Source organism: Sceloporus occidentalis, unplaced genomic scaffold, assembly GCF_023333645.1.
Source record: "Sceloporus occidentalis isolate IW3139 unplaced genomic scaffold, rSceOcc1.0.p SCAF_1, whole genome shotgun sequence".
Classification (NCBI taxonomy): Eukaryota; Metazoa; Chordata; class Lepidosauria; order Squamata; family Phrynosomatidae; genus Sceloporus; species Sceloporus occidentalis.
Window position 1 is genome coordinate 164,381,915 of NW_028316981.1, and position 17,421 is coordinate 164,399,335.

Below are 17,421 nucleotides of genomic sequence, written 5' to 3' on the forward strand. Positions count from 1 at the left end.
CATGTTCAAGACTACAAGGAGCCAAGCAGGATGGCCTATTGCATGTGTCATGAGAACACCTGTGGGTGTTTCTTTCTTTCTTTTTTTTTTTAAAAAAAAGGTTGTTCTTGTGTGCCTTCAAGTAATTTCCAACTCACAGCTACCGTAAAGTGACTCTATCATGGGGTTTTCTTGGCAACATTAGTCCAGAGGTTTACCATTGCCTTCCACTGAGGCTGAGAGTGTGTGACTAGCCCAAAGTCACCCAGTGGGTGAGTAGGAATTTGAGCCCTAGTCTCCATCCAGTCCAGTACACCATGCTGGTCTCTGAAAATTAATGGCTGGCACAATCAATAGCTAGGAACAGGTTTTCATAGGGATTGCTCTGTGTTGGAACGCTTAATAGTTCTCAACCTCACCTCAATCTCAATTAGTATTATTCACCACTCCTCTGGCCATTGTTTTACACTGACAAACACTGAACAAAGAAACAGGTATAAAGGCAAAACAAAATTTGAAACCTTGCAACATTATGACAGAGAAGAATTTAAGAGGCTGAATTCAACTTTGTCACTTTATTCAAATTTTCAAAATAGCCTTTATTCTACTTGTTTTAGTATAAAAAGTCCACAAGTTAAGTGCACCACAGTGTTTACAGAGAGACCTAGAATTCCAACCTTTCATTAACAGTCAGCTGTATGGTTGACCATGACACATACAAAACACAGAAAATTAAGATAAAATATATTCACCAGATCTGATAAATTTTTTAATTCATAAAAACAAAAGCAACAACAACAACAAAAAGATTGAAGATCCCTGAAATATTCTTCTTAATCCTAATAAGACTTCATTGTACCCAAGTCACTTTTAAAGTTTCATTAAAAAAAGAAAGAACAAAACCCAAAAGAACTCCATCAAATCCAGCAAACTTGCACACTGATTGACATCCCCCAGACGTTCCTGTCTCTCTAGCCTGAATAACATTCCTTACAGAGTTTTGTTATCAAGACACCGGGTTGCTCTATTCCCCCCTTTAAAAAAATGTTTTCATTTTAAGCTTTTTTTAAATTTTTTGAAACGTACAGGAAGCATTTAATGAAATGTTGTGTTTCTGGCACCAAAACATGGCTTCAGTTAGATTCTTAATGTGCAAAGGAGTCCAAGATCACTTTAAGAGTGTATAAAAAGAACATCCTGGGCCAATGCTCAAACTGCAAACCTTTCAAGCAAAGGAACAGAGAGCAAAAGGTGAGTAGAGGAGGCTGTTGGAAGGGGTTCTGAAGTCAAGAATTGAGCCCCCAAAGCCCCATTCCTCTAACCGGCATCCATCATCCGCCTTGAAAAGAAATATGTGTTGACTACCTTTCTCCTCAGCACCACTGATTCTACGGAAGAGGAAAGAAGGTGCATTCTCTTAATCCTATCCATTGGTAATAGGTTTATCTGCAAGCTTTTTATATGTTTGATACTTGGAAGCCAGGCTTTCTTTCAACCTTCCATTTCTGCCCCCCAACCCCTTCCCATGCCCCACCCCCACCCCAAACACCTGGTTTTATATATATAGTTTATTAATAAAAGCGAAAGACAGAGAGGAGAAATGCTGCAGTCTCTAGCACTCTCCAGTGGAATTAAAGGGAAACTCATGGGTCAGCTTAGCTCATGTTCATTTTGCAATTTAACCCCCAAAGATTTAAGAGAGGCACTCCTACCATTGCATGGTTTTGTATTTAAAGTTTGCTCTTTTTTTTAATTTTTAAAAGAAAAAGTGCCTGAAGGGTCAGGGCACCAGGAAGACACCCTGCATCATGTGTCTAAACTGTAACTCCAGGTTAATACGACTAAAGCGGTTACATTGTGAGAAGTGCTGACAGTATGTGATGTCGTTCCTTTACACCAATGTAGCCCCCCCTTTCCTTCACCAGATGGTGTAGCCACCGTCTGAGCCCCCCATGAAGAAGTTCCCCTTCCGTTGCGTCACTAGCACACTAGCGCCCTGCATGACAGCCAACTGGGCCGCGTTTGGAGGACAGCCAGGAGGAGGAGGCTGGAAGACAAGAAAAATAAGGTTAGGGACAGGCTGGAGGGAAGCATCTTCAGAAGGCAAGACAAACGTCCAGCCCCAAATGTTGCCAAAACTTCAGTGTAGCAAACATTGGGTGTGATGCACAAGGGGTGTCCTGGCCACATCAGCTATGCCGACTATGCACTGCAGGAGGCCTGCCTTACAGAAAGTGTATTTTCTGGACAAGGAGCCTGTTTAAGTTACAAGTGGATCAAGTGGCTGCCAAGGCCACTTGTTCATCTCATCATCTTTTTGTTTATACACTGCTCTTCCTCCAGAGGCAGCTTACAAATGAAAAAGATTACAATATAGTTTAAAAACATACAAAAAAGTCAATATTAAAATACTTAAACTATGAACCAAACTAAATCTATTTAAAAACATATACTTACAACGATGAAAACAGTTAAAAACATTTTAAAGCAATATAGCACCCTCTTTAGAAACCTTTTCCTCAAAAACCTTCAATTTCTAAACATCTGTCAGAATAAAATGGCCTTCACCAGCTAATGGAAGGATAGCAAGGAAGGAGTTCCACAGCCTAGGAGCAGCTACCAAGAAGGTGGCACACCAACCATACCTGTGAGGACAGTGAGACTGAAAGGCCTCTTCTGTGGATTTTAGGGTGTGGGTAGGCTCATACAGAGAGATAGTATACATCTACCCTTGAATGACAGAGGCATAGGCACAGAATCTTTCCCAGGCTTTCTATGCAAATATAATTTCATAAAGGGTCAAGAACTGAACCTGAGACTTAGGTCCAAAACACACTGCAGAAATAATCCAGTTTGAGGCCGCTTTAACTGTCCTGGCTCAATGCTAGGGAATTCTGGGAACTGTACTTTTGTGGGACATTTAACCTCTATCAGAGCTTTGGTGCCACAATGAAATACAATTCCCAGGATTCCCCAGCACTGAGCCAGGACAGTTAAAGTGATCTCAAACTGGATTATTTCTGCAGTGTGTTTTAGACCCAAGTCGCACGTTCAGTTCTTAACCCGTTATGAAAGATCAAGGTAAGGGAGGTGGGGTCTCCATCTAATCTCATAGCCACTGTACTACAGTTTACATTCAGAGCAAAGTATGGTTGAAATAGCTTTAAATCCTTGTAGAATGATTTGTGGTTACAGCCTTTCAGTGGAGAAAAGCTATTACATAACACGTGAGCAATGTAGATATGCGGCTGAACACTGCTTAGTTTATGCACAGAATAATTAGCAAATCCTTAATGCTTTTTGAGCTACTTCCCTTTCTACTGAAAAAGAAAGAAAAAAAGAAAGGGGAGCCAATCAAAAACTACACTTTTACTTACAGGAATATTTGCAGGGGCACCAGCTGCAAATCTTGCTCCAGCATCAAAGCCACCCTCAACAAGAACGGTGGATCCAGGAGGATAGACTGGCCCCACAGGGTAAAAAGCCACTGGAACTGAAGAACCCATTGGGCCCATAGCTACAGACTGAGCCATAGGAAGGTACAATGAAGCACCAGGATAAGCTGCAGACATTGTTGGTACAGTGGCAGCCCCAGGATGCACGAAGTTTGGGCGGTAGAGCTGAGGAGAGAGAACACAGAAAAAGTTCCTTATTCCAAAGCAGCACATTCAGACACTTTCCATCTCAAATAATCTAAGAACACAGTAGATGACTTGCTAAAACAGAACAAGGTCCATTCCACATGCAGCATGTTTTTCCTAGCAGCAGTCAGCCAAGTATTCTTGGGAAGATCATTAACAGCAGACAAAAATATGATAACCTTCCTTTGCTTCTAGCAGGGACTATGAGGTGTGGAGAAAACAGGGCACTACCAATTCAGGATTTTGGACCAATGAACTTCCTAGCTCTCATACTGGACCAGAGATCTTAAAACATGCTTATATGTCCTCTGCCAACCTTCCTCACTTCTCTAGAATGAGGAAAGCCATTTCTGAATTTCAGCCAAATGTCTCTCCCTGCTCTTTGGAACAGAAATCCTATGTTGAAACATAAGGAGCCATTGATTGATTTCTGTTTGTCTTACACTATAAATTAGCATTACACCCTGGTATAAGTTACTCTGGGCTAAAAGGACCAGAGTATAAAGGATTTTATCACATAAGCCTTTGTTCCCTCTCCTGCCTTCATCTCTTCCACTATCAAAATTCAGACTGTAAGGGCCTCAGGTTGAAGACCTGTCTCTTTTGCTTGCATTATTCTGTAGGCACATCAACTAATACACATCACTGACAGCCATACCATTTCAGTTACCTTTTTTTAAAGAATGCATGGTACATACCTCTCTTGAAGCAGTAAAAGTAACAAATGTGATACACACAAATATGCAGGGAACTATAGTCCATAAAAGCTTATGACAGATAAAAGCTGTTAAGCTGAGATCTCACTAAGTTCCAGCAGAGCTGAATGCCCCAAAAACAATTCTACACAAGACTGCCCAGTGGACACCTTCAGCCAAAGGCTCATGCTTTCTAAAGCAATTTATTTCTTCAGTGTCTGGCACTCAGCCAAGGCACTATGGGAAGAATCGCTTGGGGAATTCACCTGTAAGTTTTCAACAGGCAATTTCCCAAGCTATCTGTTCCACAGTGCTTTTGCTCTGATGATTCCTAGTGGCCAAGCCTTGAAGAATCATCACCAGAGCCAGGGGAGGAACAGTGAGTCAATGTCTCTCCAACAGTACAATGGCTTGCCAGGACCACCTACTGCAATTCTTCTGCTTCCACAGGAAGGTCATGGATGCTTCCCTGGGTGACCAGCAGAATGTTAAAAAGCTTGTGGAATGGTCCATTCATTGAGCAACTTGATACTACAGGATCCTGGCCTTCATCTCTAAACCACAAATCCTCAGGCTATTTAGCAACAAAATTAAAATAGGTACAGTATGACATTTTGCCTAAAACCTGACATCATTACTAGTTTCACTCTGGCAGCTAGCAGCCAGGCCAAAAAATGTTTCCCCAAAGAATATTATGCTTTCCCTTTGATAGGTCTCCAAATGAAGAGAGAAACAAAATGCTGGACCAGCCCCTAAGAGCTGTTTCTTTCTTAAAATTTCTCATTAAGTTCCTTTGCTTTCCATGGCACATGGATGGTAGGCTCAATGAGTGGGTACTGATATTGTAGTGAAACAGCAGAAAAGAGACAAGCTCTTTGGCAGTCTGAGACAGTGTTAGTAAGATTTGATAAAATGGCAACATCAGTACCTTGAACTGGGAGAAGGCAACAGGTCCAAAGGAGATCTGAAAAAGCTTATGATGAGTTCTTGATGTGCCATTCTTATCAGAAGGTGAGCCACCATATTTTTTATAATTCAAAACTAGTTAACTTTAAAACTTATACCAGCAAAACCACTGAGATAGATGATCTAGTGTTCATTATGACAGTAGCATGTTATTTACAAACAACATACTCAGATCAGCTACCATTATCTAGCAAAACACGCTTAGGTCATATAAGGTTTTGAGCCAGTCCTTCTCAAAAATAACCAACACCGGTTATCACCCTTTATGAAAATGACAGATTTTGGTGTAAACTCTGAGAACATGATGCTTCCACTGCCGTGCAAGAACCCAGATCATGATAAAGCATTCAGACACACAAATATTCTGCACGTGGTTGAAGTCAAACAATTTTAAGAGAAGCCCAGAAAGATGTGTTCAAAATGTCACCAGGTGGGTTAGTAAATGATATTCCACTGGAACCAATACATTTTCACTATTCTTATTAATCACCGCCGTAACCCTTGAAAGAGAGAAAGGACTTCTGTCTAATCCAACAGCAGTTATATTATTCTTTTATAACAAAGATGGAATATAGTTTACATACTTCTGAGTAAGCAGGAGGAGCTTCAGTGTAAGGTGGAGCCTGAGGAAGTGGTATGGTCTGTGGAAACACTGATGGATTACCAGGAGGTTGAACTGGGTAGGAAGGCTGTGTAGGATATTGACCTAAAAGAAGGAAGTTAATCAATGTTAGTATAGTTACTGCAAAGGAACAGGAAATGTGTCTGGTCTGGGAAATTCCCTCCCTTGGGAGTTTTATCTGAAAGAATACAGATGTTCAAGAAAAAGGGATATTTAATCAGTAAAGGTCCAAAGCCCACAAACATCTGCTGTTCTGCCTCTGCTGGAAACTAATTGAAACACAAAAGACATGAAAGAGCTTTGGTCAATGTCTTTCAAATCTGCTCTCCCATCAGGCTTAAGAACAAAGGTAGTCAATAATTATTTTTAAAAAACTGGAGAGTGCCATCTCGTGGGGAGAATAAATATACTTTGTAAGCCAGAAAGAGAATGATGGTTTAATTATTATTCCTATGAACAGATACCAAATCAATTTTTCACCCATTAACCTGATTTCACCATGAAGCAAACAAAACAATCAAAATCTAAGAGCACAATCCAGTAAATGCCTGTGCAGAAGTAAGCCATCATTAGTTCAGTGAGACTTAATACCTGATGAACATATGCAGGATTGCAGCCTAAACTCTCTTACCAGTGCCTAAACTATAATGGGCTATGTTTAAATTAAGCCTCAAAAACTAGTCCCCCGTTGCTGAAAATTCACCTCACTCAGAAGGTATCTGTTGCAGTTCAAATGGCTTGTTTGGATGGAGTGTTCAAACAAGACTGATTTGGTATTTTAAAGGGGATGAATTAAAGGGGATGAATTAATCTTCTAATGTTTAGGGAGCTCCCTAGCTAGAGTAAATCAACTCAGCCTTGAAATACATTCCCAAGGAAATACCTTGTATGTATTACTAAAACAAGGAGTTCATGCCACTGGCTGCTGAAGAGAAGAGCTAAATGACCTGAATGAAGTCACTTGAGGCAGATTAGGCAGCTACATCTACTACCTTCCAAGGGGTTACTTAAAATACATTTCTGCTGTGTAGGACAGGATAAAAGATGGTAACAATGCATGCTGTCACCTTCTCTATCAATAGCCTAAGATATTCTGGTTGACAATCTCTGGGGGAAGGGTCATCTTACTTTTTAAAACTAAACCATATTGAGAAGTAGGGATATAAATGAAACAAGACTTCTTTGAGATTTTTCAAAAACAGAAGGCACAGATATTTCTGAGACAGTAAAGTTGTAAGATTAGGCCTGGGATACTCCATTTGGGGCAGGATCCATTGTCCCATATGTTCTACTTCTTTGAATCTGTGACCTTATAGGTTAGGATCCTATGTATACCCACTGGAGAGTAAGCTATCTTTGATTAGGTTGGACTTGCTTCTAGATATAAGCCTGTACAAAATTAATAGTCAGTGTACTGTTGCTATAATGCTGCAATTTGACTCTTGCTGTCTGGTGATTCTACAATTTTTCTTCCATTCAGAATCTGCCCCTTTTCTGTGGCAAGTCAAGACAAATGGTACTTGGCATGTTTGGCATGACACTTGTCAAGCTAGGAGCAGAAAGCCACAAGTACTGAGTAATCTCTAGCACAGAGTAAGAAATGTGATTAAAATCACCCTATCTAGCAGGTATTAGAGCTGGGGAATGTTCCCTTTTTTTAAATTCCAGTTCCCAGAATCCCTAGCCAATGTGGCTAGTGCCTGTGTTAACTGGGGGATTATGGGAGCTGCATTCCAACAAAAAGGAGAGGAAGTTCCTTGTGCAAAGTATTCAGATGCTAAGTCTTGTGTGATGTCCTGCCAGGACTGATTGAAACTTTCCCTGCATTTTCTTTTATTTTGGTTCAGGCCATAGATTATTTTAGTGTAGAAAAGTTCTTTGTATTAGTTGTGGGAGGAGCTGTAGGATTCCCCTGCATTATTTCCAGGTTTCGTTTGCCCTTTCCCAACATGCTCTGCTGTAGCTAGAGGTTTTTAGTTGGGGAGCAGTCTTTGCTGTGAGCAGGCAGAGAGCTGTCTTTTGGTGGCAAACAGGCCCAGACAGCCGGAAACGGCATTTCTTACACTTTAGCCATTTTAGTTACCACGTTAGCCATTTCAGTTACCAGATCTCAGCCAAATTAGTTACCAACAACAAGTAAATAAAGAATTCAGGAGCTGAAAGACCCTGCACCAGCTCCATTGAGTGAGGAGAGCAAACTAACATCAGACCCAGAAAGATGACATCCAGAAGATTGGTGAAACTGTAAAGTACCTTTTGTTTAGAGCTGGGGAGGAGAAAACTCTTTATTTTGTCCTTTAAATTAAATTTCCCCCCTTTTGAACTTTACATTCAGCTTCAGAGCCTTTTTTGGGTAGAAGAGTTTGATCTCACCAGGGTACCGGCATTGCACACCCAAACCTGCCACCACCTTTAGTTGGGTATGTTTTCACATCTTGTATTTCTCATGTCCACTATGTATTGCTAGTGAATGTTAATCTAGTGACTGATGCAGTCCACATTCCCCTTAAGAATCATGAGACATTTTTCTTCAGTTACTTTTCTGGTCTTCCTCAGATTACTGCTCCGTCTCACCTAACCATACTCCCAAGAAGGGAAAAGAGGAAGGAAGAGATCTTTATAGTATTCTTCCAGGGGCCACAAACAAGCCTCCTATATTCTTGCGTCCCCTTCTCTTTTTTACAATAAGAAAGACTAACTCAGCTGTCTTTCTAACCTGTAGAAATAATAAATGTTGACATCACTTTAAGTGCTGTAGCTCTACCGTATGGAATCCTGGGATATGACGTTTTACAAGGTTTTAGCCTTCTTACCAATGAGTGCTGGTGCTTCACAAAACTACAAATTCCAGGATTCTGTAAGAATGGAGCCACGGCAGCTACAGTGGTGTCAAACTGCATTATTTCTGCAGTGTAGATGCACCCTGGGTCACTCCTCATCCTGGCCAGGCCTTTATCCACTTTTCTGAGCAGATAAAGATGGAATGGAGAACATGGACTATCCTTTGGCTCTTACAGCTGAACATGCTCTCCACACGAACCAGAGCAGGGAGGTGGGCAAAATCCAATGGGCAATTCCTCTCACATCTTTAGATGCACATCTGTGGGTAACAAGGTTAATGCAAGGAGGTAGGTGTGAGTACGGAACCAAAGAAGGGTTGTTGCTGTTAACTGCCCTTGAGTTGACCTGGTCTCATGGTGGCCCTGTGGATGAGACATCTCCAAGACCCCCTGCCATCCACTGTTCTACTTAGGTCCTGCAGAGTAAGGCCTGTGGCCTCCCTCATTGAGTCTATCCATCTGGCTTGTGCTCTTCCTCTCATTCTACTACCGCCTACTTTTCCTAGCATTAGTCTTTTTCTAATGAGTGTTGCCTTCTCACAATGTGGCCAAAGTACGACAGCATCACTTTAATCATCTTAGCATCCAAGGTGGAGTTCTGGTTTGATCTGTTCTAGGACCATGTTTGTCTTTTGGCTGCCCAGGCTATCCTAAGCACTTTTCTCCAGCAGCATGCCTCAAATTATTTGATTTCCTTCTTATCGACTTTCTTAATTGCCCAGCTCTTGCCTCCATTCATGGTAATGGGGAAAATACAATGGAGCGGGCGATTGTGATTTAGTGCTCAGCTGTATATCTTTACACTTTAGGATCTCCTCTTGTTCTTTCATACCTGCCCTTCCCATCCCTCATCTTTTTCTGATTTCTTGGCTGAAGTTTCCATTCTGATCAATGTTTGATCTGAAGTATCAAATAAAAGCTCTTTAACCATTCCTATGTCCTTTCTATCCACTTTCTTTAACTGCCCTGACTCAGTGCTAGGGAATTCTGGAAACCGTAGTTTTGTGAGACATTGAGCCGTCTCTGTGCCACAACAAACTACAATTCCCAGGATTCCCTAGCATGAGCCAGGGCAGTTTAAGCGGCCTCAAACCGGGTTATTTCTAGACCATAGTTACCCTGAATCTGGACTAAATGACAGGACGGGGAGAGCAGAATGGGACCTGCTGGGGGTGCCTTTTTTAAGGCCAGAGGGGCCCTGGGCGACCAGACGTCCTCCTTTTCTAGGACATAACCTACATTTCAACCTTCTGTCCAAAAAAGAATGGGCCAGACATCCTCCTTTTCCAGGGCATATCCTACATTTTAACTTTCTGTCCCAACACAGAATGGACCAGGCGTCCTCCCTTTGCAGGGCAAGTCCTACATTTCAGCCTTCTGTCCAGGAGGCATCCCCAAATGCCCTCCATTTTGAGCAGGACTAAGAACAGTGTGTCTTGGCCTGTCCCCCATTTCCTGTCCAGGAGGAATTCCCCAATGTCCTCCATCCTGAGCATGACTGGGAAGCATGGATTCCCAATTCCTGTGAGTCTTGTTAGCCGTTATATGGCCATGCCCTCCATCTTGGAGGGCAGAGGGGGCCTGGTCTGCCTGCCCCAGGGCCTCCCTCTCCTCTGTGGCTGCCAGGCAAGGAGACTAGCCAAGGAGGGCCTTGGCGCCTCGAGGGTTAACTCCGGGGCCATTGCGTCATAGCAACCCACGGCCCGCCCCTCCCGCCACCCCCTCTCCCGCCCGCCTATTGGCCAGGGCGCCCGCCAGTCACGGCCTAGGCCCGCAGCTAACGGGACTGCGGCGCCAGCCTTAAAGGGACAGCGTCCCCTTGGCGAGAAAGGTGAGGCCACTGGGTGGGGTTGTGCGGAGGGCAGGAAGGGAAGGACGAAACCCGCCTCCTCTCTTGCCTTTGCTGTTCATGATGGCGGCGTCGGCGTCGAAAAGGACTATGGACGGCAATGGCTGGCTCTGGCTCTGGCGGCGTCTCTCCTTCTCGCTCAATCACTTCCTTGTTGTTGTCGCTGCAGCCTTGAGGAGAAGGGTTACGCCGAGGCGTCTGACGTTATCACGCACGCGAGAGGCGGTGTCAGGGGGCGGGGCCGCAGGAGTCAGGGCAGGGGCGCCTCCATTTTGTCCCTCCTCCCCTTAGGGCTCCCCGTGGCGCAGCGGATTGAGCGCTGGATTGAGACTCTGGGGTCGAGGGTTCGAGGCCGGGTTCCGCCACTTGGGGCACTAAGTCACAGCACTCTAAAAAAGGACAAGGACATGGCCACGAAAATAACATGGATATATACATTCATTTCATACGGTTTATTTGCAGCTGTGTTACATATGTGCCTTATGGCATTGTGTGTAAGTACATTCGTATATACAGATATATTAATACATATATATCTGTAAGTACGTATATACATAAAATACACATTACATACTCTACAACATTTGGGGAAGGGGTAAGCTTGGGAGGGCAGGGGCCCACCCAACAACATGGCCACATAGCCCCAAAAACCCACACAAAACGATGGATGCCAGCCATGAAAGCCTTTGCCTTGACAGTTTGGTGACTGTTGGAGAGGGAAAAGCCACTTAAAGAAATGATGAGGGAAGGGGGTGGTAGAAAAGGGTAGCATTGTGAGCCCCCCTCTCACATTTTGACATTTGTTGAGCTCTCACTGAGGGTGCATCTATACTATAGAAATAATGCAGTTTGACACCGCTGTAACTGCCCTGGCCTCATCTTACAGAAGCCTGGGATTTGTAGCTTTGTTGGCAGAGGAGGCTAAACTACAAATCCCGGGATGCCATAGGATGGAGCTGCAGCGCTCAAAGTGGTGCTAAACTGCAGTATTTCCACAGCGCACATGCATCCTGAGAGGGTTGCGAGTCAGCAGCATCATCCCATGCACTTAGATGTAAGGGCCAAGAATCCTTGTCCCGTATCACACAGAAGCAGAGAAGCCTAGAACTCCTTTTGGATCGGCTGACTGTAGAAACTGGCATGAGGGCAATACAGGTTAATGGGCCGAGGAGTACAGGAAAGCCAAGCAATGCAGCATCTGCAGCCACCAGACAGACTGCGAAGTGCATTTAGTAGCAACAAGCCGTTCCTGCTCGGGTTCACATTTTCTGTGGCATCAGCTGCATCCACATGGCTGAAATAATCTGGTTCGACACCACTTTAACTCTCATGGCTGAATGCTAGGGAATTCTGGCAATCATAGTTTGTTGCTGGCCAATAAAGGTATCACTGTTTGGTGGGTTTTTGCTTGAATTTGCTAAAGGGCCAACACAGTGTTTTGTAGGATCATAGAGTTGGCAGAGGCTACAAGGGCCATCCAATCTGATCCCATGCCATGCAGGAAAACACAAAGTACCCCCGACAGATGGCCATCCAGCCTGTGTTTGAAAGCCTCCAAAGAAGAAGACTCCACCACTCTCCAAGGAAGCATCTTCTGTTATTAAACAGCTCTTACTGCCAAGAACTTCTTCCTAATGTTTCCTGGGTTCTTATTGTTGCAAAAGAGGTTGACTTTGCTCTGTGTGACACTGAAAGCCAGTCATGCGCTGGGCATTTTACTTACGATGGTCTGCATAAATGGCTGAGATGGTGACACCATTGCTTTTTGATGGTTCATTGTATATAAACTTTGTTTCATGCACAAAATTAATATATATATATATATATATATATATATAATTACCTTCAGGCTATGTTTTTTAATTTCAAGTTCAGACTTGGGTCCATCCTCAAGATATCTCATTATGTATATATGCAACTATTCCAAAATCACCTTTGAGACTAACTGAAAAAATGAATTGGCAGCATGGGTTTTTGTAGGCTTAAGTCCACTTCCTCAGATGCATCTCAAGAAATAGACTTAACTCTAGACAAGCTCCGGCTGTCAACTTCTTTCTTTCAGTGAGTCTCAAAGGTGCTACAAGATCTCTACATACTGATTCTACAGACTAACATGGCTATATCTTTGAATTAGAAATGCAGGTTAGAAGTAAGTAGTGAAGACGGTATGAGTACCATATATGCTTGACTATAAGTTGACCTCATGCATAAGTTGAGGGCAGGTTTTCAGGCCAAAATTATGGGTTTTGGTATGACCCATGGATAAGTCGAAAGTAAGACTTAGGACCATGTAATAAAGTACTTACACTGAGCTGTGGATAACTCAATCCAGGTTTTTTGTGTCAATTTTTTGACTAAAATTTCTAGACGTATGCATTAGTATACAGTACTCACTGTCCATATTCTGTTCTGGAAATGAGTTGCATATCCTGCTTGGTACTCGAGTACCAGTACCAAGAACCATGAAGTCAAGGAGTACCAAGAGCATGGAGCCAGCATGGTGTAGTGGTTTGAGCATTGGACTAGGACTCTAGAGACTATGGTTTGAATCCCAGTTTAGCCATAAAAACCCTCGGTGTCCTTGAGCAAGCCATACTCTCTCGGCCTCAGAGGAAAGCAATGACAAAAAAGCCCCCTCTGAACAAACTTTGTCAGGAAAACCCCATGATAAGGTTTGCCTTTGGGTCACCATAAGTCAGAAATTACTTGAAAGTACACAACAACAATAAACTGGAATACTGGAGCAGAAGGACTTTTGATCCAACCCAAGAAGGTTCATATCTATATATCACAATTCCATTATTAAGTCCAGGTTAATTTAATCCTCACTCTATAACTCTCTTCTCTACATGTTACTAACAGAATAGTAATATGTGGATAAGACTTTCACATTATACATCTTTTGTGTCTATTTTGTGTTTTTAATCCACGATAGCCTTAACAGATGTCAAGATGGAAATGATGATTAAGAAAAAAACATTTAAATGGTTGAAGATAGATAAATGCTTTGGCCAAGAAAATAATACGTATATTGTAATGTTTTGATTCCGCTCCTTCCTTCAGTTGCTTTTATTAAAAAGCTTTATGCTATTATCTGTTGGTTTGTTGCTTTGATGAAGTGATTGCATTTCATTTTGGGCTGTTTTTCTTCCAGGTTTTCAGCCAGGTGTGCTGTCTGGGCTCACTTTGATGCAATAATTACAGTGGAGTCAACAGATATTTTGCATAGGTTTGCAGTTTTACATATTTATAAATTTTATGTAAATAGGAGGAGTAACAAACATACATGAGACTGAAAAGGATTTACACATGTAAGATGTAATATACAACGGTTGCATCCACATTGCAGAAATATCAGTAACCCAGTTCAACACCATTTTAACAACCATGGCTCAATGTTAGGGGATTCTGGGATTTGTAGTTTTGTGAGACATTTAATCTTCTCTGTCTGGTGCCACAACAAACTACAATTCCTAGAATTCCATAGCACTGAGCCAAGGCAGTTAAAATGGTGTCAAACTGGGTTATTTCTGCAATGTAATTGTCTGCATATTTATTCAGAAGTAAATCTTGCTGCGTTGTGGTGGGGATTACTTTCAAGTTTGCATAGGACTGCACACTGATTCACCTTATAGCTGACTTTTAAAAAGATATTAAATGAGTGTGCCTATCATTCTTTGTATCATATATCTGTCCGTCAGCATTGCATAATCTTGACCATGACTGGCCTGTCTAGATTGAGACCTCTTCCTAAGGCATAATGATGGATAAACTCTGTGACTACAGGATTTGAATCAGATGGAAGAGAGATATGAGGCCATATATCATGAGAACATTATGCCAAAACGTGGCCCACATTGCTGTCATTGTTATTTGCCATTAGGTAGGCATCAACCTATGGTTGCCTAATGGAATTGAGACCTCCAAGAGCCCTGGTCATCACTAGCATCATCAGGTCTTGGAAACTTGGTACCTCATCTTCTTTGATTGAATTATTCCCCCTATAATATGGTCTTCCTCTTTCCTAGAGCCTTCCACTTTACCCAGCATTACTATCTTTTCCACTGAGCCCTGTCATCTCATTAGGTGTCCAAATTATGATAGCCTCAGTTTAGTCACATTGGCTTCTAGACAAAATTCAAGCTTGATTTGCTCTCAAATTCCCCCTTTCTTTGGTACCCATAGAACTCTCTTCTACCACCACACTTCAAATGAGATGATTTTCTTCCTGTCAGCCTTTTTCACTGTCCAACTTTCACACTTAGAATCTGAAATACCATGGCATTGATTATTTTGACTTTGGTCTTTAATGATATATCTTTACACTTGAAGATCTTATCTGTTTCCTTCATCACTGCCCTTTGACATCCTGTTGCTTCCCCCCCCCCCTCTGTTTCTTGGCTATAGCCTCCATTTGGATTTATTACTGAGACAAGGTACAGAAAATCTATAACTATCTTAATGTCTTCATCATCATTTTATTAACATAAACATCCTGCTGTCAGTTAGCGTGAGAAGAATCTGTTACTAATTGATAGAGCTTCCTATTCATGCCATACTTCCTCTTTTCCATTTGAAGCAACTTCATGTTGTAACCACAACTCCAGTTTTTGAAGGACTGTTTGTTGAAGTTGAAAACCTTAAAGAATTGGCCAAAGACAAAAATGAAGTGATACGTGTAATAATATTGGTAGCGTACTAAAAAAAATTATTCCTGATTCAAAGCTTCAAAAGAAAAATACAGTGGAGCCTTGTTATACGCTGGGGTTTGGTTCCAAGATCCCCCATGTATAACAAAATCCGTGGATGTTCAAGTTGCATTAAATATAATGACATAGCAAAATGGTGTCCCTTATAAAATAGGGAAAATCAAGGTTTGATATTTTAAATTTATATTTTTTTGAACATTTTGAAACCGTGGATGCTTGAATCTGTGTATAAAAAATCCGTGTATAAGAAGGGCCGACTGTAGTGGGCCTTCCACATTTGCTGGGGTCAGGGGCATAAGACCCCCATGAAAGTGAAAATAATGCAAATAAAAAAAAACTTTTTTAAAAACCTGAGAAAACACCTCTCTAGAAGTCCTTAGGTTCTCCAGCACAAACCTATGACCAACATTTGCCAGAAGCTGATAATACAATGGCACTGGAAGACCTACAAATGTCTAGAGAAGTATTTTCCCTAGAAATCTCTATGTCCTCCAGTGTGTCTCTATGGTCAACGTCTGGCAGAGTCTCACTGGAGGAGCTGGAAATTCCTAGAGATAACATATTAATCAAATCTGCAAATAATCACATCTGCAAAAGTCAAAGCCACAAATGTTGAAGGCCGACTGTAATGTGTTGGGTTTTTTTTAACCATGTATGCCACCTATGAAGCATTTGGTTAGGGTCATCAAATGTACCTTTTTAAATTTATGTCATTAAATTTATAGAGCCTAGTGCTGCATTTTATCCTCACAGCAACCCTGTGAGGTAGACCTGTGAGGTACTATGCTATATACTGAACAGGGTTTAGTTTTCCAGATCCAAGGCTTGTCCCCACATTGATCAGTAGAGTACCAGCCAGTGGTCATCTGTCAGCTAAATGTGTCCATGAGACAGAGCTTCTATATTAAGATGACATTTCCATACACTGATTAAAGCCAACTGACCTCAGCCCCTGCCCTTGGTTCTTGTAATGAAACCGGCCCCCTTCTCTAACAACATTAAGGAAATAGCCATTTAATTGTGGTTTCACTGAAATGAACAACAGTTCTTCTGGGACATAAAAATGAGTGAAGGAGCTGTCATTAGGCTCTCAAGGATTGCTTTTCTAAGCTGAGGAGCTGTATTCTGGAAAAGAACTGGAGTCCAAATTCATGCATAAAGAGATCAATGGAAAGAACAGAGAGCTCGCAAATATATTTTAAGTTTAATTAAGCCTGGAGGCTGTTAAACTTGCACCAGTCAAAGAGCTCTACTCATTAGCATCCAGCTAACGCTTTGTTAGTTATTTTGGCAGCTTTAGGTTATGTTAGTTATTTTAAAGCCTACCCTCTTGGATGTTACCATAAGAGAAAGGGGCTGTGGTGGCTGCGGCCCTAGGGTGCTTTCTTTTTTCCTAGCAGCAACTTCATTTATACAGTACAGAAATTCCTATCATGGTGGTTCCCTGCTTGCAAATCTGTCTTTCAAGATGTTTATTTCAGTTTTCCATGTTCCAGGAAATAAAATGAGATCTTCAATGAAGCCTATCCCACAGATTTCAGACCCTGAAACATTACAATCATCCCTCTTTATCCATGGATTCAAGCATCTATGGCTTGAAAATATCCCCCAAAAGTATACATTCCAAATAGAAAACCTTGGTTTTTCCACTTTATATAAGGAACACCATTTTACTATGCCATTCTGTTTAATGGGACTTGAGCATCCATAGATTTTGTGATCCATGGGGGGGGGGGGGTTCCTGGAACCAAACCCCAGAGGATGACAAAAGGCCCACTGTAATTTTTTCTCCAAAAAATAAATTACAAAATTGAATTTGGCTGCTGCAATGCTTGGCCTCTGTCTTCCATTAGGTGGCTGTACTGAGCTGTCCACTTTCTGGCACTGAAAATTCAGCCTCCTCAAACCTCACTTTCTTCTTAGGGCCCACAGGCTGCCATCTCAGGTATCTAAAGTAATGAAGTGAGGCAGAAATAGACATGGGGGAAGGAGCATAAAAAATATAGTATGAGTTCATGGACAACATATAATCAATTTTCATCATCGGATTAGGCTACAGCTAGGAAAATGTATGCTCTTTGGCTGGGAGATTATATTCCAGTTGTATAGTCATCCCTCCA

The 17,421-nt window shown here is 41.9% G+C and overlaps 1 protein-coding gene across 1 annotated transcript; it reads right to left on the bottom strand.

Annotated features, from left to right (window-relative positions):
- Window positions 1-535: 535 nt before the first annotated feature.
- DAZAP2 (DAZ associated protein 2) lies at window positions 536-10,800 on the bottom strand. Its single transcript, XM_089480566.1, has 4 exons — window positions 10,642-10,800; window positions 5,866-5,987; window positions 3,357-3,599; window positions 536-2,026 (listed from the first exon to the last, which is right to left on the bottom strand). The coding sequence occupies exons 1-4, from the start codon at window positions 10,652-10,654 to the stop codon at window positions 1,898-1,900; spliced, it is 507 nt and encodes a 168-aa protein (XP_089336692.1). The 5' UTR covers window positions 10,655-10,800; the 3' UTR covers window positions 536-1,897.
- Window positions 10,801-17,421: the final 6,621 nt, after the last annotated feature.